At 45.2% G+C, this 19,080-nt stretch overlaps 1 protein-coding gene across 1 annotated transcript in view; it reads left to right on the top strand.

Moving 5' to 3' along the window:
• The window catches only part of sgsm3 (small G protein signaling modulator 3), a 57,945-nt gene that overhangs the window by 21,118 nt on the left and 17,747 nt on the right, over positions 1-19,080 (top strand). The window contains exons 6-11 of the mRNA XM_084328807.1: positions 2,780-2,887; positions 5,002-5,145; positions 8,559-8,754; positions 9,985-10,130; positions 11,286-11,513; positions 15,696-15,878. Of these exons, the coding sequence (XP_084184933.1) occupies positions 2,780-2,887; positions 5,002-5,145; positions 8,559-8,754; positions 9,985-10,130; positions 11,286-11,513; positions 15,696-15,878 (1,005 nt within the window). The remainder of the gene's footprint in view (positions 1-2,779; positions 2,888-5,001; positions 5,146-8,558; positions 8,755-9,984; positions 10,131-11,285; positions 11,514-15,695; positions 15,879-19,080) is intronic.

The following is a 19,080-nucleotide window of genomic DNA, read 5'->3' as shown; positions in this document are numbered from 1 at the left end:
CTAATGGTAACCTTGGTTAGCAGCTACCGTTAGCTCATTGCTCGTGTCAATTAAATTGCATGTTATTAAAGGTCCGCGCTGGTCTGTCTAATGAAATTACAACCGCAACATTATATTGCACTGTACAGCCCTGGTTGTAGGCTAATGTTTTACTACAATTTGTATGGATTAATTTAAGAGTGAAATGCGAATGAAGGGTTGAAATCACCACTCGCAAGCTTGCCCCAGATATTATTTTAAACTCGCACGGACCAAATTAGGGGGCAATTTGCGATCATATCATCGCAGTGTACAGGCCTGATACAGGTATATATTGTATATATATCTTTTGCAAATTATGATGGATAACTGAATTGTTGTTCAATTCACCAATAAAAAGGCTAATATTATCTCAGATTTCTCACAAAATAATTTCTGAAATATTTGCGAAAGTCAGTTGATACGTCCAGTCTGTTTGCTACTGTATCCCACCACTCATTACCATGCAGTCCCAATATCAACACCTACCTACACTAAGCAGATATGGTGATGAATGAAAAGTCCTTCTGAATATGGAGGGTGTTTCTCTCCTTCCCCGTATCGCCCATCGCTAGCAGGGAGGAAGACTGCGCCTGGGGCGGCGGGGCGCTGGGAGCCGTGGAAAGTGGTAGTGGAGAATAGATCTGTGCTGAAGGACCCCTTGGTACAGCAGGACACAACGACTTGACAGGAGTCGGAAGTGTTTTTTGTGCGAGGTCCTCCGGAGGCTTTCAGCCGTCACGAGGAGTCTGTTCCAGGTCTTAATTTGGTCTTGTCTCACTCTGCACTCAGACACTAAAACACAAACAGCTGTGAGACAGAGTGTAGTTTAGTGGGCTTTTAAAGTAGTACAAGAAACCATGTGTTTTTCTCAGCCCTGCTTCCTGATGTTGCATCATCGCGACAGCGAGAGGCTGCTTTCTCCGGTGGCAGGATGGTGTAGAGGTAGAAAAGGCTGACCAAAATGTCGCTAGTTCGATCCCCCCCGAACCGACAGGAGGGTGCGGAAACGAGCAAGCTAGACACCGCAGGGTGGCTGGTATTACATATATATTCATTGAGCAAGACACTGAACCTCCAATAAACTGTTCCAGGGGTGCTGCACTGACCTCTGACCTCTCTGAAGAAATGCATGTGTGTAACTAGGAGGGAGATGCAGATAGACATGTTTAAATAGCCTTGTGTAAATTGACGACACCCAGTTATATATCCGGATCACACCATCATCACCTTCATCACCCCCCACACTGACCGCTTGCCTGGAGGAGACTAAGGCGTGGATGAACCACAGGTTTCTCCAGGTCAACAGTTCCAAAACACAAGCCATGCTGATCGGTACCCCACACCAGGTCCGGTCAACCACCATCACCACCATCTCCTTCTCCGGTCAGGACATTCCCCTTTCCACCCTTGTCACCAACTTGGTGTGAAAATGGACCCCCACCTCACATATGATACACACATCAAACACCTCTGCAAGACCTCTTTCTTTCACCTCCGAAACATCACTAAACTCCACCCCTCACTCACCCTGGCAGATTCCGAGAAACTCGTCCACGCTTTTGTTTCCTCCAGGCTGGACTATTTCAATGCACTCCTCATCGGGATCCCTAGTAAAAGCATTAAAAACTGCAAACCATCCAGAATGTCGCTGCTAGGATCCTGATGAGGGTGCGCAAATATGATCACATCACCCCCATCCTCAGATCCCTTCACTGGCTCCCCGTGGAACACAGAATTGAGTACAAGGTGTCCCTCCTCACTCACCAGTGCGTACACGGTGGTACCCCTGCCTATCTCAAGGAACTCCTCACCCCCCAGTCTTCCTCACGTTCCCTCCGCTCCGGCACAGCCTACCTCCTCAAAGCCCCCAGGACTAAGCTGCACTCCATGGGCGATCGCGCCTTCTGCTCTGCCGCACCCAGACTTTGGAATGCTCTCCCCATCCACCTGAGAGCACCACAATCCGTCGAGGTTTTTAAAAAGGGCCTAAAAACATTTCTTTTTAACAAGGCTTTTGCCTGAATTTTCTTTTACCTTTATTTTTACTTCTATTCATTTTACTATTTTTATTTTATTTTACTCTTAGGTTCTTCCATTTCACTGGTTGTTAGTCTTTATAATTGTTTTTATTCATTTAACTTTGGTCTATATCTCCTGTAGCACTCTGAATTTCTCACGAATATAGAGCGCGGTACAAATTGAATCCATTATTATTATGACAGAAACAGAAATGTCAATGTAAATGTTAACGTAAATGTTGAGTGACTTGGCCTGTTGTTGCCAATACTGTATCTTCTGCTACCAACCCCTGAGAGTTATTCCTCAAGTGGAAGGTACTGTCGGCATCCATGGCTAAAATCACCTTTTCGACATTCATTGGTTTGAGGTGTGTCCCAGATGGGTTTCTATGGAAACGGTTAAGTGGAAGCAGGCGATTTCGCCTTCCCCATGCCTACAGCTGAGAGGAGAAGAACATGTGTGGGGGTAACGCCCACCTGTGCAGGAAGACAGACGTATTGTGTTCAAATTATTGTGCTGTTTTCCCAATGTTTTCTGCAATGACTGTACTGTACAGGGCGAGCTGTCGGGTGCTAGCTGTTAGGATACAAAGGAAACAACCAGACAGACATGGGACCAGTTTACCTGCTATTTGAAATTATTCAAAAACTAGTTTTCTCCATTTGACCCCTGGGTTCTTCCAAGTTTGTATATTTTTCTTTGATTTCTCCAATAATGTTTTTTTTATTTAATTTGAAAGTTGTGGATGCGTCTGGCTGGAGCGCTGCAGAAGAAGAGAACCTCGGAGATCTCCTACAGGGAAATCATCAAGAACAGCTCCAACGAGGACACCACCACCGCCAAACAAGTACACACACACACACACACACACACACACACACACACACACACACACACACACAGTCATCCATTGCAGCTTACCCCCGCCTCCACACGTCCTAGCAGCGTCTCTACTTTCCGTAGCTGCATTTCTGCAGACCCCTCTCTGATTGGTTGAGGCCATTTCTGCAGACCCCTCTCTGATTGGTTGAGCGAAGCCCCTCTCTGATCGCTATAGTTTCCCAACAGGAGTAATGTCTGGAACGCACCACAGCCTGTCACAAGCAGTAGAGATGTGTCGTAGCAATCGGAAGTGACATTGACCACCAGACTCATGTTATATTGTAACTGTCTAGTTACACATTGGTTCTGAAACATGTATGTTCCAGGCTGCAATTAAAACTTTGAATCTGAGAGTGCTGGACCGGCTTTCTTCTAACTGTCTAGTTAGGCATTAACTGTGTTAATCTAAATGTTACATTGTAACTGTCTAGTTAAGGCATTAACTGGGTTAATCTAAATGTTAGGTATTGTCACACCAGGATCAGTTGGTATGATGAAACGCATGTTATTATATGTTTGATTGAAATGTTGTGTCTTACTAATAATAACTAATTCCTTGGTCAATAGAAGTATCTGATACTTTCTGAACAATGTACAGTTTCTGACAGCTGGCTGTGTTGTGAAATGTGCATAACGTTATGAATAAACCGCGAAGTCACGCGAAATAACGTTATACGCGAATCTGGTAGTACATTTCTTTTTATCTTCTTGATATGATAACATTACGTCCGCCTTTTGCTCAACCAATCAGAGAGGGGTCTGCAGAAATGCAGCTACGGAAAGTAGAGACGCGTCCTAGCACACACACATCCAGATACTTTGAATGGTGGCTATAGAATGGAAAAGCAATAGATGTAGTCTGTCTCCAACAGCGACGGAGGGAGATGGGTGGAAGAGGGGAGTGCTGACCTGGCCCCATTAAAGTCAGACTTAACGCTTTAAATCTCTGTAAGCCTTGATTAATTTAAATGATTTTCTGCTGGTAGTTGGATGATACATAATGAGGTCATGATAATCTGCTGGTAGTTGGATGATACATAATAAAGTCACTATAATCTCCTGGTAGTTGGATGATACATAATGAGGTCATGATAATCTGCTGGTAGTTGGATGATGCATAATGAGGTCATGATAATCTGCTGGTAGTTGGATGATACATAATGAGGTCATGATAATCTGCTGGTAGTTAGATGATACATAATGAGGTCATGATAATCTGCTGGTGGTTGGATGATACATAATGAGGTAATTAAAATGAGCTGGTAGTTAGATGATACACAATGAGGTCATGATAATCTGCTGGTAGTTGGATGATACATAATGAGGTCATGATAATCTGCTGGTAGTTGGATGATACATAATGAGGTAATTAAAATGAGCTGGTAGTTGGATTATGCATAATACTGGCCACACCCTGTGCTCTGCCAAAATGGGTCTGGAGAAATCCAGTGTAATACATTATTACATTCCCTCACAGTTTTCCAATCCTTCTAGCCCCCCATCCATCCAACCCCCGCCCCTTAGTTTAGTTTAGTCCCTTAGACTTTGAGATTTAGAAAAGTGCTTTATAAATTGCATTTAGTATTATTATTTATATTTAACAGAACAGTGTAATCCCTGAGCTTGTGTATTGTGCATTACACTGGATTTCAGGAAAAAATACAATGACTATGTTCATCACAACGATGAACTATACTGAGCAAAGCAACAGTGTGGCTCTGTGACTTGTTTTAAACCTATTTTAACAACAATGGAGTTCTATGATTTCTGGATAAGAGTTATAATCTGGTGTTTGCTAGATGGACCATAGTCACCATACTTGTAAGTAGGAAAATTGTTGCTTTTGGTCTTTTCCTAGGGCTATGTTGACATAGACAATAAGTTAAAACAAAGATTTCATTAAATGATCGGCCTTCTGCTAGAGCAGCGGTTCTCAAACCTTTTTATACCACAACCTTCGACTTTCTCTTGCCAATGCGCGACCCCACTTTGGGTCGTGGCCGTAGTTTGAGAACCGCTGTGCTAGAGTATAGTTTCCTCCTAATGACCTCCTCTGCTCCTGCGCTGCTCTCTCCCCAGATAGAGAAGGACCTGCTGAGGACCATGCCCACCAACGCCTGCTTCAACACCATGGCCAGCGTGGGTGTGCCCAGGCTGAGACGTGTACTGAGAGGCCTGGCCTGGCTCTACCCAGACATAGGTTACTGCCAGGGCACAGGCATGGTGAGAACGCTCACACGCACGCGATTACTCTACCTGGCACTTTTTTGGGGGTGTAAAAACACATAATTCTGAACTTCTTTATTATGTCCATTATGTTCATTGTTAAAGGGGCAGTTCACCTAAAATATATAAAAAAAATAACTAAAATATTTTTTCTCTTATCCAGAGTTTTGGAGACATCGACACGGAGATGTCTGACGTGACTGTGGCTAGTGGTTTTCCAAAGTCACTAGCCACTCAGCATTTTCACCAGCCAAAAATCCCCACACTCGCGCCCCCACCCAAAAAGTGTCAGTGTGGTGTGTGATAAAATAACATCTAATCCAATAACATCTGTCCCCACTCGAACATCCCACCCACCCAGACAGTCACACTTTACATTCTCTGTTCCTGTGTAGCTATTTGTATAATGACAGTATAACAAGTATTGTACTTAGTCATTGTTGCAATGTACTTACTGCATTGAATTGACTCAATACCTAGGAATAAGGTCAGGGTTAGGATTAGGAATATAGTTAGGGTTATTGTTAATGTTAAGGAAGTGTAATGCGGTAAGTACACTGTGTAACAATGAGTATGTAATTACAAAAACTAAGTACAAACTTAATTAATTAAATTGTAGAGCACTGTGATATATTGTTACCAATATTTGCTTTGATGTCTAGTCCTCTATTCAGTGTGTATGTGTGTGTGTGGGGGGGGGGGGGGGGGGAGAGAGAGAGAGAGAGGGGCAGCTGTCCATGGTGCTGAGAGATAATCAACTAAGCGGCCAACAGTGGCTCGAGACCGCGCACAGTGATAATGTGCAGCATATTGCGTGTGCTTTCTTGACTGAGAGGGTGGCCAGTACAGTACCACGGGAATTTGTATAGTGTCCCGTGCCACTGTCAACTAAGATACATACAGTCTGCTCAATTGACATCTCCGCTTGCATCCCGGGGAGGATTTCTGTTCGTACCAAATACATATCGTCCCTGGGACGACGGGGCTGTTAGTCTCGACTCGAGCCCTTATGCTTCGTTCTTAATGTTAAATGAATGTGGCTAGCTAGCTAACAAACACCGTAATATTAGTTTAACACTATGCCGTCCGTCCACGAGTATATACGTGTTTCGGTGCCATGCGTTGTGGACCAGAGCCACGTATATACTCGTGGCAAGTTGTTATTGTTTTATTCCATATTTATAACGCTATTAACGTCCGCTATAGAGATCCATTACCTACCCACATATTTGATTTTCGAAACATGCACTACCGGCCAGATCCGCTTAGGGGCGCCATCGCTCCACTGCAGTATCATTGAGGGGATTTAAAAAAAAAAATTACAGTCCTGTGGGCGGATCATATGAGCCTCGATTCCAAACGAAGACCCTCCATCTTTGATCCCGTTACCGAAGGTATTTTTCAGCCTGGAATAATGGGATTTATGATTAGCCAATGGACATATCGATCTACCCGAATCCGATGACTAATGACGAAATGCTGCCGGCGATCACATGGCCTGACGGTAGGACACTATTCCCCCAAATTACAGCTGGATTGGACATTGTTTTAAAACCTAACGTGATGATCAGTGAACATGGCTGAACGCACACTATATTGCTAATCAATAATACTAATCGGCGTTCCCCGCCGCCCCCATTTCATCCATAGATGCTCTGTAATAGTCCGGATGCTACGCAGTTTGTTTTATTTCATTCGTATATATACAGCAGAAATGGCGTTTGATATAACGGCGCCAACGTTTAGCCCTATAAATAGCTTCCTGGAAAAAAGCCTAGACGAAAAGCGCGATAAACCTTATATTCACGACGCTATAAAATGACAACCAACCGATGGATTTTTATTTTCTTTAAGCCATTATGAAGGCACAGTTTATGCACTCAAGTGACAATGAGAATGGACAGATAGCAATACTATAAATGATATATATATCTCTTAGAAAGTACATAGGTTTGTAAACAAACCGCTGTCCTCTGAGGCATAAATCGCCGCAAGACTGCGGACGCCAAAGTGTTAATAATACACGTTACATAATACATGTTCGTTTGTTTAATACTTACTCGCACATCCACAAATAGTCGATTGCGATTGCGTGAACGTTGCGGAACATTGTAACGGGCCGGTTAACTGTCTTGCTAGTGTAAACTATGGATGAGTCGGTCGCACTAACCAGTTGAGCTAACGGGTCCTCCTAGTCTAATGTGAGCTATTAACGTTAACCGCATTCGTTCAGCTGTCACACGGAGGCAACACGACGCACGCGACAGGGAAAAGTGGATGGGCCAATGGAATGAGTCCTCGTGGGAGTTGTAGTATTATGTAATATCACCTGGATTGACGTAATTATTGCAGATGCCTTTTGTAAACGACAATGATTTTTTTTTCATTCCACTTTGGCGGGTAGAGTGACTGAGTTACCCGCCACTGCCGAATTCTACCCGCATTTGGCGGGTGTTAATGTCGAGCCCTACTGACGTACAATGGAGCTGAACGGCACTCGGGTTTGAAAAATTAATTGAAAAACTCAACAGCAATGTCTCTTTCCAGAAAACATGACACAGGTTATTCAAGATAATCCGTAGACCTTGTCATGCAGTTTAATTTAGAAACCATTTAAAACAAGTACACCCCCATAATAATATATGGCAGGTGTACTTGTAAGTTATTATAATTTTGGGGGGGGGGGGGGGTGTGCCCCTTTGGGGCTAGTTTTGCACAACATGCCTGACGATGGCATACCCAAAGTAATTTGTGATTTATTATACTTTATACTTACAGCACATGCATGAGGCTGGTCTCTTTTGAAAGGAAACATTCTGAACTTTCTTCCACAAGAATCACTGAGTGCTAAGGAAATAGAATTACAGAGGCTTGAACACACTGAAGTAAAAGTTTGGTTTACTCACATTTCTGTTTACTTGTTGCAAGATGCCTGTTTTTAAGTTCCAGCTGAGTGGTAGGAGCGGTTCCATAGCCTGAAGTCTTATGTAGTACAGGTCCAAAGTTGATAACAATCCCACGGAAAACTTCTGTTTTACAAAGGTTTTTGTAATGCGTGTACTGGCGTTAATTCGGCATGATTATCCAAAATGGCCGTCCACTGCCATTGATTCCGAGGCGCTAGTCACAACAAAGAACTTTTCCGGTTTCTTCTTTGGCTTTCTCGTTGCAATTAACCCTCGCATGGGACACGCCTGGCTCCAGAATTTCATTGGCTACAAAGGTGGTCAATCATTCTCACCATCAGAGGTGACTGGTCCGCTCAGGACCCGGCCAAACCGGACGTGGTCACTTGTCCAATGGCTTACACACACTTACAGTCACACACTCACTTCCTACACATCTTGAAAATACTCGCCTCTCTCTAACCTCCTCTTCACCTCTTTCCTCCTCTCCTCCTCCTCCTCCAGGTGGTCTCCTGTCTTCTGCTCTTCCTGGAGGAGGAGGATGCGCTGTGGATGATGTGTGCCCTGATCGAGGACCTCTTGCCCCCCTCCTACTTCTCCTGCACCCTGCTGGGCGTCCAGACAGACCAGAGGGTCCTCCGGCAGCTCATTGTCCAGTACCTGCCCGCCCTCGACCGCCTCCTGCAGGAGCACGACATCGGTAAGGCGAGGGGGGGGGGGGGGGGGGGGTTGAATTATCCATCCAATACCATCCTAGATAAATGGAAAGAAAGAGAGGGGGGAAGGGGGGGAAATACAACATTATATGTAGATGTTTGTGAACGAGTAAAATTAACAGAATGGTAACAAACTAGCGTTCATTACGTTCCTTTTACTAGCCAATTGATATTCATGATGGACGCTGAGATTTGACACTTGGATGTAAGATTTTCTTTGTCAAACTAATCCAGTCGTGATTATTGTCCCACTATAGAGAAATACTGGAGATATTTGGTCTTGTGGTGGAACCGGAGAGGTTAATCATGTACGTGGTCAAATCTTCATGGTTGATACAAATGTATTGTTAAAACATGGCAAATCAAATACAATTTAGGTTAGGAGTTCAGTAGAGGACTTTACTTTCTCTGGCCAGGAGAATGGGGGACCCTGATGTAAACAAGAGGAAAGTATTTCTCTCGTCTGCATCCCCTTAACAATTGTGTGTATTGAGCTGTACTGTATTGTACCCATTCTGCAATCTGTTAATAAAGTTTTCAATCAATTCAATCAATTTCAAAAGCACCCCCCTCATTCTGTGGGTTTATCTTTTAAGCTATCTGGGAAGAAGTGGGTGGGGGAGGGATGACCAGGTGAGGGGAGAGGAAAGGAGGATACATGGGGGAGGGGGGTGTTAACAAAAGGCATTGAAAGGAAATTCTGCAGTCTCTTATACATAGCAACCATTGATGATACATTATTTCTTTAGTTCCCATCTAATGTCCTACATGGAACCCCATCCCTCTTTCCCTTTTCTCTCCCTCTCTTTTCCCTTTCTCTCACTCTCTTTTCTCCCCCTCTTTCCCGTTTCTCTCCCTCTCTTTTTCCTTTCTCTCCCTCTGTCTATCCCCTTTTCTCTCCCTCTCATTTCTCTCCCCCTCTTTTATCTCCCTATTTCCCTTTTCTCTCCCTCTTTTCCATTTTTCTCCCTCTCTCTCTATCCCCTTTTCTCGCCCTCTCTTTTCCCTTTATCTCCCTCTCTCTCTGTCCTCTTTTCTCTCCCTCTCTTTCCCTTTTATCTCCCTCTTTCCATTTTCTCTCCCCCTCTTTTCCCTGTCTCCCTCTTTTCTCTCCCCCTCTTTTCTCTCCCTCTTTCCCTTTTCTGTCCCTCTCTTTTCTCTCCCTCTTTCCATTTTCCCTGCCTCCTCTTTTCTCTGCGTCTCCCTCCCTCCAGAGCTGTCTCTGATCACGCTGCACTGGTTCCTAACGTCGTTCGCCAGCGTGGTGGACATCCGCCTGCTGCTGAGGATCTGGGACCTGCTGTTCTACCAGGGCTCCCTGGTGCTCTTCCAGGTCACACTGGGCATGCTCAAGATCAAGGTACCAGCACCGCCACGCGCTCGCGGGACATTCTCTTTTCATATCGACACTCTCGGCTTAAGGTCCAAGTGAACTTAGACCTATATAATTGTTGTAATGGTTTATCTTCTAAGAAAACGCTACCCCAATCCTACAATAAATAAATTGTGTCCCATTAGCTGTTGGCGAGAGGCTTTGCCAAGTTGGACTCCCTTAGTCTGTGAGGGTTTTAAAGCATCTTTTATAGACATGCTTTGTGTCGTCTGTGGGCTTGCCCTGACTGGCAGCTATGTAGGAAAAATAATGCCATATTTTAATGCCATTGTCTTTATCAACTACCCGGTTGGCAAGAGCACTTGTACTTGCAGCCATGCCTCTCGTTCTGTCACCATGAAATCTGAAAAAAAAAAAACGGTTGGCACACTCACTGCAGGCAGTGGAAGCAGAGCTCTGCTGTCGCACATCGATACAGCTCTTATAAAAACACTGTAATTCTTAAAATAGAGGACCGGGTATTGCGATACCTTTCTAGTATCGGTATACCGTGCAACACTAGCCCATATTGAATAGACCTCTCCACTCCCTCTCTCTACCCTTCTCCATCATTGTTCTCTCTCTACCCTTCTCCATCATTGTCCTCTCTCTACCCTTCTCCATCATTGTTCTCTCTCTCCCTCGCCATCCTCTCTCTCTCCCCATCCTCTCTCTCCCCATCCTCTCTATCCCTCCCATCCTCTATCCCCATCCTCTCTCTATCCCTCTCCCATCCTCTCTTTCTATCCCCATCATCTCTCTATCCCCCCCACCCTCTCTCTATCCCTCCCCATCCTATCTCTCCCCATCCTCTCTATCCCTCCCCATCCTATCTCTCCCCATCCTCTCTCTATCCCTCTCCCATCCTCTCTTTCTATCCACATCATCTCTCTCTATCCCCCCACCCTCTCTCTATCCCTCCCCACCCTCTCTCTATCCCTCCCATTTCCATCCTCTCTCTATCCCTCCCCATCCTCTCTCTTCCCATCATCTCTATCTCTCCCTATTCCTCCCCAACCTCTCTATCCCTCCCATCCTCTTTCTCTATCCCTCCCCACCCTCTCTCTCTATCCCACCCATCCTCTCTCTCCCTCTCTCTATCCCTCCCATCCCCCCTCTCTCTCTCTCTCCCCTCCCCCCCAGGAAGAGGAGCTGGTGTCGTCGGAGAACTCGGCATCTATCTTCAACACGCTGTCGGACCTGCCCAGCCAGCTGAGAGACGGGCCGGCGGTGCTGGGGGAGGCCATGAGGCTGGCGGGAACACTGTCCCAGGACACGCTGGACGCCCACCGGCACAAGCACCAGGCCTACATCCTCAACGAGCAGGCGCAGCTCCACAACGGCACGCTCAACACCCCCAACCTCAACAAGGTCAGAGACATCATGCAGTCAGTAAGGGGGGAGTTTACACCAGTGATGTTATGAAATGGGAGTTGTTTTGGTAAGAGTGCAGGTTCTCTGGACGCCTGTGGCCAGTGTGTATGGCCTCATGCATATGCCTGGCCCTGGGCTATATACTCTGCTTTCCAGTGGTGGCTGGTGAAAAATATTCTAGGTGGGGCTGTGCCATATTCACTCAGTTTCAGTAACTACAGTACATAACCAGACCTGCAAACTGATAAGAGGTGGAAAAAGGTGACATGTTTGTAAACCAAATCCCTGTAGGGGTGTGTGGGGTCATTGTTGTGAATTGTTTACATGTAAACGAAGCACCGAAGGAAATAAAGGGAAAAGACAACCCATATCTGGGTCTGACAGCACTATTTTCATATCATAATATCTAGGGCTGACCCCTATTAGTCGATTAAAAGGAGGAGCCGTAGTCGACTGCCAACCTCTTAGTCGAATACAAAAAAAAAAAATGTATCATTCTTTCCAAAAGAAAAGAGGCCTAGAAGCGTGGCTAACGCTTATGGCACGCATACCAGAGGCTAACTGCCTAAGAAAACAGGCACAGAGGCACTGAAAGAGGATTTCACCCATCTAATGAACACACTAGACTAGACAAATATCAAGATGTATCCATCAGTGGAGCAATTGCATGCTTTTACAGAGGACAAGAAGCCTTCAGTCGACTCCTTCAGACATTAAGCACCCCCACAGCCCAAATGGAATGATAAAAAAAAGAAAAGAAAAAATATTATATATATTTTTTTTAGTTGACCAATAGTAGAATCGGCAAATTTCGTCCAATCATAGTCGACTATCCAAGTCCTTAGTCGGAGACAGCCCTAATAATATCATAACGCAGAGGCTGAGACTCACTTTAGTTGCTGCCTGTAGAGTGTAGAACATCGCATACGAATTGGAAGAGCTGTCGCGTGTCACGCTAACCCTTCCAGAAGCTTTGTGATCCTGACTCGAACTTTCCATAAATGTGTTTCCATAAATCCATTTAGTTAGATCCAGCACTGAATGTATCTTTATTATAGGGGGATTTTCGATTGACCACAACAACCATTAGCGTTAGTTATTTCCTGGTTGACGTGATTCTGGACTTGATGTCACACGAATGCCACGCGCTCAGCCAATAGACGATTTGTTTCATTAGTGTGAACTAGGGCTGTCCCCGACTAAGGATTTGGATGGTCGACTATGATTGGCCAAAATTTGCCGTTAGTCTACTATTGGTCGACTAAATTTTTTTTAAAGTATAATAAAAAAAAATATAATATTTTTTATTCATTTTTTTATCATTCCATTTGGGCTGTGGGGGGTGCTTAATGTCTGAAGGAGTCGATTTAAGGCTTCTTGTCCTCTGCAAAAGCATGCAATTGCTCCACTGATGGATACATCTTGATATTTGTCTAGTCTAGTGTGTTCATTAGATGGGTGAAATCCTCTTTCAGTGCCTCTGTGCCTGTTTTCGTAGGCAGTTAGCCTCTGGTATGCGTGCCATTAGCGTTAGCCACGCTTCTAGGCCTCTTTTCTTTTGGAAAGTGATGAAAATTATAAATATCTTTTTTTATTTTTATATATTCCACTAAGAGGTTGGCCAGTCGACTATGGCTCCTTTCGACCCATTAGTTGACTAATCGACTAATAGGGGTCAGCCCTAGTGTGAACGTATACATTTTACCCAGTGCACATTTGGATAGTATTGTAATAAGCTTTTTTTTTTTAAATACATTTCAACATTTGATTGCTGCATTCATTTTAATTGCATTCATCATTGTCACCATCATGTCAGTCCCCACTCCCTAACACACTGACTCTGCTTGGGGCGCTAAATTAACCGCCCTTTAGGCATCATATTTGAAGACGCCGATTGACTTTTGTGACTTTCAAATTATTGTAAATACAACATAGTACTGTGATATTCTGATATATATCACATTCTGATATATATTCTTCATGTAAAATAAATAAACAAAACATTTAAATAAGTGGAGGTTCGAACCCATTAATTAAGATTTAAATGCCAACGTAACGAACAGCAGAGTGTAGTACAGTGGATCTATGTGAACAGCAGAGTGTAGTACAGTGTGGATCTATGTGAACAGCAGAGTGTAGTACAGTGTGGATCTATGTGAACAGCAGAGTGTAGTACAGTGGATCTATGTGAGCAGCAGAGTCTAGTACAGTGTGGATCTATGTGAGCAGCAGAGTGTAGTACAGTGTGGAGCTATGTGAGCAGCAGAGTGTAGTACAGTGTGGAGCTATGTGAGCAGCAGAGTGTAGTACAGTGGATCTATGTGAGCAGCAGAGTGTAGTACAGTGGATCTATGTGAACAGCAGAGTGTAGTACAGTGTGGAGTTATGTGAACAGCAGAGTGTAGTACAGTGGATCTATGTGAGCAGCAGAGTGTAGTACAGTGTGGATCTATGTGAACAGCAGAGTGTAGTACAGTGGATCTATGTGAACAGCAGAGTGTAGTACAGTGTGGATCTATGTGAACAGCAGAGTGTAGTACAGTGGAGCTATGTGAGCAGCAGAGTGTAGTACAGTGTGGATCTATGTGAACAGCAGAGTGTAGTACAGTGGATCTATGTGAACAGCAGAGTGTAGTACAGTGGATCTATGTGAGCAGCAGAGTGTAGTACAGTGTGGATCTATGTGAACAGCAGAGTGTAGTACAGTGGATCTATGTGAACAGCAGAGTGTAGTACAGTGTGGAGTTATGTGAACAGCAGAGTGTAGTACAGTGGATCTATGTGAGCAGCAGAGTGTAGTACAGTGTGGATCTATGTGAACAGCAGAGTGTAGTACAGTGGATCTATGTGAACAGCAGAGTGTAGTACAGTGTGGATCTATGTGAACAGCAGAGTGTAGTACAGTGGAGCTATGTGAGCAGCAGAGTGTAGTACAGTGTGGATCTATGTGAACAGCAGAGTGTAGTACAGTGGAGCTATGTGAACAGCAGAGTGTAGTACAGTGGATCTATGTGAGCAGCAGAGTGTAGTACAGTGTGGATCTATGTGAACAGCAGAGTGTAGTACAGTGGATCTATGTGAGCAGCAGAGTGTAGTACAGTGGATCTATGTGAACAGCAGAGTGTAGTACAGTGGATCTATGTGAACAGCAGAGTGTAGTACAGTGGATCTATGTGAACAGCAGAGTGTAGTACAGTGTGGATCTATGTGAGCAGCAGAGTGTAGTACAGTGTGGAGCTATGTGAGCAGCAGAGTGTAGTACAGTGTGGATCTATGTGAGCAGCAGAGTGTAGTACAGTGGATCTATGTGAGCAGCAGAGTGTAGTACAGTGTGGAGCTATGTGAGCAGCAGAGTGTAGTACAGTGGATCTATGTGAACAGCAGAGTGTAGTACAGTGGATCTATGTGAGCAGCAGAGTGTAGTACAGTGTGGAGCTATGTGAGCAGCAGAGTGGAGTACAGGGTCTTTACACAGGATTACATGCTCCATGTCAGGCTACTGTCGCTGACTAAGAATGTGTTATTTACTGTGTAGTAAATACACTGCAAAAGATTATCCGTCTTAACGAATCATTTAATCTCGGATTTTCCAAATTTTCTTAATGAGAACAATTCCACCAGCTAGGTGAGATCATTCCGCTTGTTCAAAGATTGTTTCAAGAAATGTAAGCGTTCCGAGCGCAAGTTCAGTTGGATTGCAACTAGTAACACTCTTTCATCTCACTGGCAGATCGTTCCACCTGCTTTCTGAAAATATGATTTTAAAGGGGCAGTTCAGCCAAAATGCAAAAAAGAAAAAACATGTTTCCCTAACCTGGAGTGCTGCCTATCCATCCAGACGGCTATATTGGAGATATTGGACATAGCCAATGTATAACTGTACATTACAACTCTGTACAAACACCTGCATAGCACTACACTCGGTAGTACTCATTTATATATTTTATACCCAAATGAATCACCTGTACATTGTATATTGCTATTGCACTTCACTGTTACATTTGCACTCTGGTTGGATGCCAAACGTATTTCCGTCGTACTGTACTTGTGCTGTATGATGACGATACATTTGAATCTAATCTAATATCAATTATCTTGATCTACTAATTCTCTACCGATTTCAGTTCCTCGTTGTGTAAACGTTCGTTAGAATGACGTTTCTTTGTGTGCGTCGTCCAGGTGGTGAGGAGACAGTCTCTGCGTAGGAAGTCCACCCTGAGCTCCCTGCTGTTCGGAGAGGACGAGGCCGACGCCCTCAAGTCCAAGAACATCAAGCAGACGGAGCTGGTGGCGGCGCTGCGGGAGGCGATAACCAGCACCGCGGACCACTTCCACTGTCTGGACCCTCGCCACGCCAGCACAGTGAGTCACACTGACCCACACACACACTGACTCACTCGCACTGACTCACTCGCACTGACTCACTCGCACTGACTCACTCGCACTGACTCACTCGCACTGACTCACTCACACTGACTCACTCGCACTGACTCACCCGCACTGACTCACTCACACGGACTCACTCACACTGACTCACTCGCACTGACTCACTCGCACTGACTCACTCGCACTGACTCACTCGCACTGACTCACTCGCACTGACTCACTCGCACTGACTCACCCGCACTGACTCACTCACACTGACTCACTCACACTGACTCACTCGCACTGACTCACTCGCACTGACTCACTCGCACTGACTCACTCACACACTGACTCACTCACACACTGACTCACCCGCACTGACTCACCCGCACTGACTCACTCGCACTGACTCACTCGCACTGACTCACTCGCACTGACTCACTCGCACTGACTCACTCGCACTGACTCACTCACACTGACTCTCACTGACTCACCCGCACACTGACTCTCACTGACTCACACACACACTGACTCTCACTGACTCACACACACACTGACACACACACTCACTCACTCACTCACTCACTCACTCACTCACTCACTCACTCACTCACTCACTCACTCACTCACTCACTCACTCACTCACTCACTCACTCACTCACTCACTCACTCACTCACTCACTCACTCACTCACTCACTCACTCACTCACTCACTCACTCACTCACTCACACACACACACACACACACACACTCACCCACAAGCTGACTCACCCGCACACTAACTCACTCACCTAGGTGTGTGTGTGTGTGTGTGTGTGTGAGTGAGTCACAGACTCAAAACGGCTGATTTCATGGATTAATTTTGTGGCTACGTGGCTCGTCATACAGTGTCGGTGAGTCATGTGAATGCGGCAAAAATAAACATTAAAAATAAGATATTCCTTTGTTGATCCCCTTGGGGGGAATTCAAGCGTCATAGCAGCGCGGGGGAGGTATGGGCACAGTAATAGGAAGACGATAAATATAGGCAATGAAAAAAACAAAAAAAATTATTATGATCTGAATATAAAATATGAATAACGGTAGACACAAAGGTGCAGATGGCATTCTGTATGCCCTATCGGTCATAATATACGTTATAGTGCATGCAGGGTTTAATGATTAAGAGTCTGACCTTTCTAACAGTTCTCAAGTTCTGCCGCCGTTAGTTCTCCAGCAGTCCATGCCCCCGGTTGTGGAGTCTGATGGCCACTGGCACAAAGCATTGGCCGTGAATGTGCTCCTCATCTTGGCATTATCTGCCCCACCCCTGGTCCTCTCAGCCTCGCCCCTGGTCCTCTCAGCCCAGCCCTTGGTCCTCTCAGCCCCGCCCTTGGTCCTCTCAGCCCCACCCTTGGTCCTCTCAGCCCAGCCCTTGGTCCTCTCAGCCCCGCCCCTGGTCCTCTCAGCCCCGCCCCTGATCCTCTCAGCCCCGCCCCTGATCCTCTCAGCCCCGCCCTTGGTCCTCTCAGCCCCGCCCTTGGTCCTCTCAGCCTCGCCCCCTGGTCCTCTCAGCCCCGCCCCTGGTCCTCTCAGCCCCGCCCCTGGTCCTCTCAGCCCCGCCCCTGGTCCTCTCAGCCCCGCCCCTGGTCCTCTCAGCCCCGCCCCTGGTCCTCTCAGCCCCGCCCATGTTACTCTCAGCCCGCCCCTGGTGACTGAGTCCTATGGAGCTGTGGTTCTCATCTGGTGGGTCGTGACCTGGGGCCATCTTGAGTGTGTCGCGAAGGGAGGGAAAAAAAGGTTTGAGGGAAGAAGTCTACACAGAATTTTCTATGCTGCACTTTTATTTTGAAGGACACACTTTCCCCATACTTTTCCTTGCAGCACGTGTGCAGTAGCGTTTGCTGCCAGCATTTTCATGACAGTAACACACTCATTCAAGCATTTATAAATGCAAATATGACACCGTCTGCATTTCTTTTTAATTTTCTTTCTTTATTTATAGACGATGTGCATTTACATGAACCCTTTGGAGGCCAAACCCGAGATAAGTCGGGTTAACTCGCCATGCTCTGGGCGCCAAACTCGAGAAATCCCGGGTTTTAATCTATATTTCTTTTATTCGCTATTTCATTTTTCATCCATCCAGCCTGACGTTATCATTGAGGGTGCTTTCTCACTAGCCATTCGGGGTCGAATCAGCTCCGCTCCATCCTTGGGTGCGAACTTCCCCCCTCTCTCTCCCCTCTCTAGTTTGCGTACACACTGCAGTCTTGGTGCGCTCTGGGTTTTGTTTGCGTTTTGAGCGTGTAAGCTGCCGTAGCGATGATGTCACGCTCAACACAGGAAGAGTTTAACACGGTGGTGGAAACTGGATGCTGATATAAAGAAACAAATAACCAATAAATATGATTTTTTTTTTTTTTTTTTTTTAAGAGTTTTCCTTCTCGGCCATGCAGTATTGTTATAACACATTGACTGGGGACACTCAGAGCAGCGTGGATGATGTGTTTTGGACATATAACGTTGGATCAATAAACGCGATCAATATTTGGAATGGCGATCAGGAATTGGATTAATCTTTTTGCAGGACATCAGATGTGAGGTAAGGACTTTATGTTACGAATCTTGGGTTAATCTGATGTTCCTTTCACCGCCATCGGAGCGTGTGTGTGTGTGAGGTTTGCGCCGGCCAAAGTACGGAGAAGCGATTTTTCAGACCCTGCTTCTGTTCGCCCATGATGACACATATAATATCGATAATGTAGCGTTTATTTGAAAACGATTCATAAATCAAGCGACAAATGGCACGATTTCTAACTAAATACTTTGAAGCTCGATTTGCTGGAGTTTATTGAGATGAGACAGAACGCTCTAGAAATATATTCTTATTCATCACGATATAAAACGGAAATGTATGTATGAAAAAAATGATCTGTTTCGTGCATGTTGACTGGAAGCAACTCACTGACGATCACCGTGTTATTTAGATATATTGCTATTATATTTGATATATTTTAAGCACTCGCAAATAAGTCCTATCCTACATTGGATAAAGCACTGGCGCTGAAGGGCCATCAGCGCCCCCTCTGCTGTTGGCGCCGGAAGTGTTAATCATTGTCACATGAAAACATGTTTGCACCAAATTTAGCAGAAGCTAATTTCCATCTGTAGTCTAAATTAAATATGGGTTTTCTTACATTGAGGACAAAAGACTGC

The sequence above is a fragment of the Notolepis coatsorum genome (genome assembly GCF_963971535.1).
Source record: "Notolepis coatsorum genome assembly, chromosome: 14".
NCBI lineage: Eukaryota > Metazoa > Chordata > Actinopteri > Aulopiformes > Paralepididae > Notolepis > Notolepis coatsorum.
This window is presented reverse-complemented; position numbering and strand designations above follow the sequence as displayed.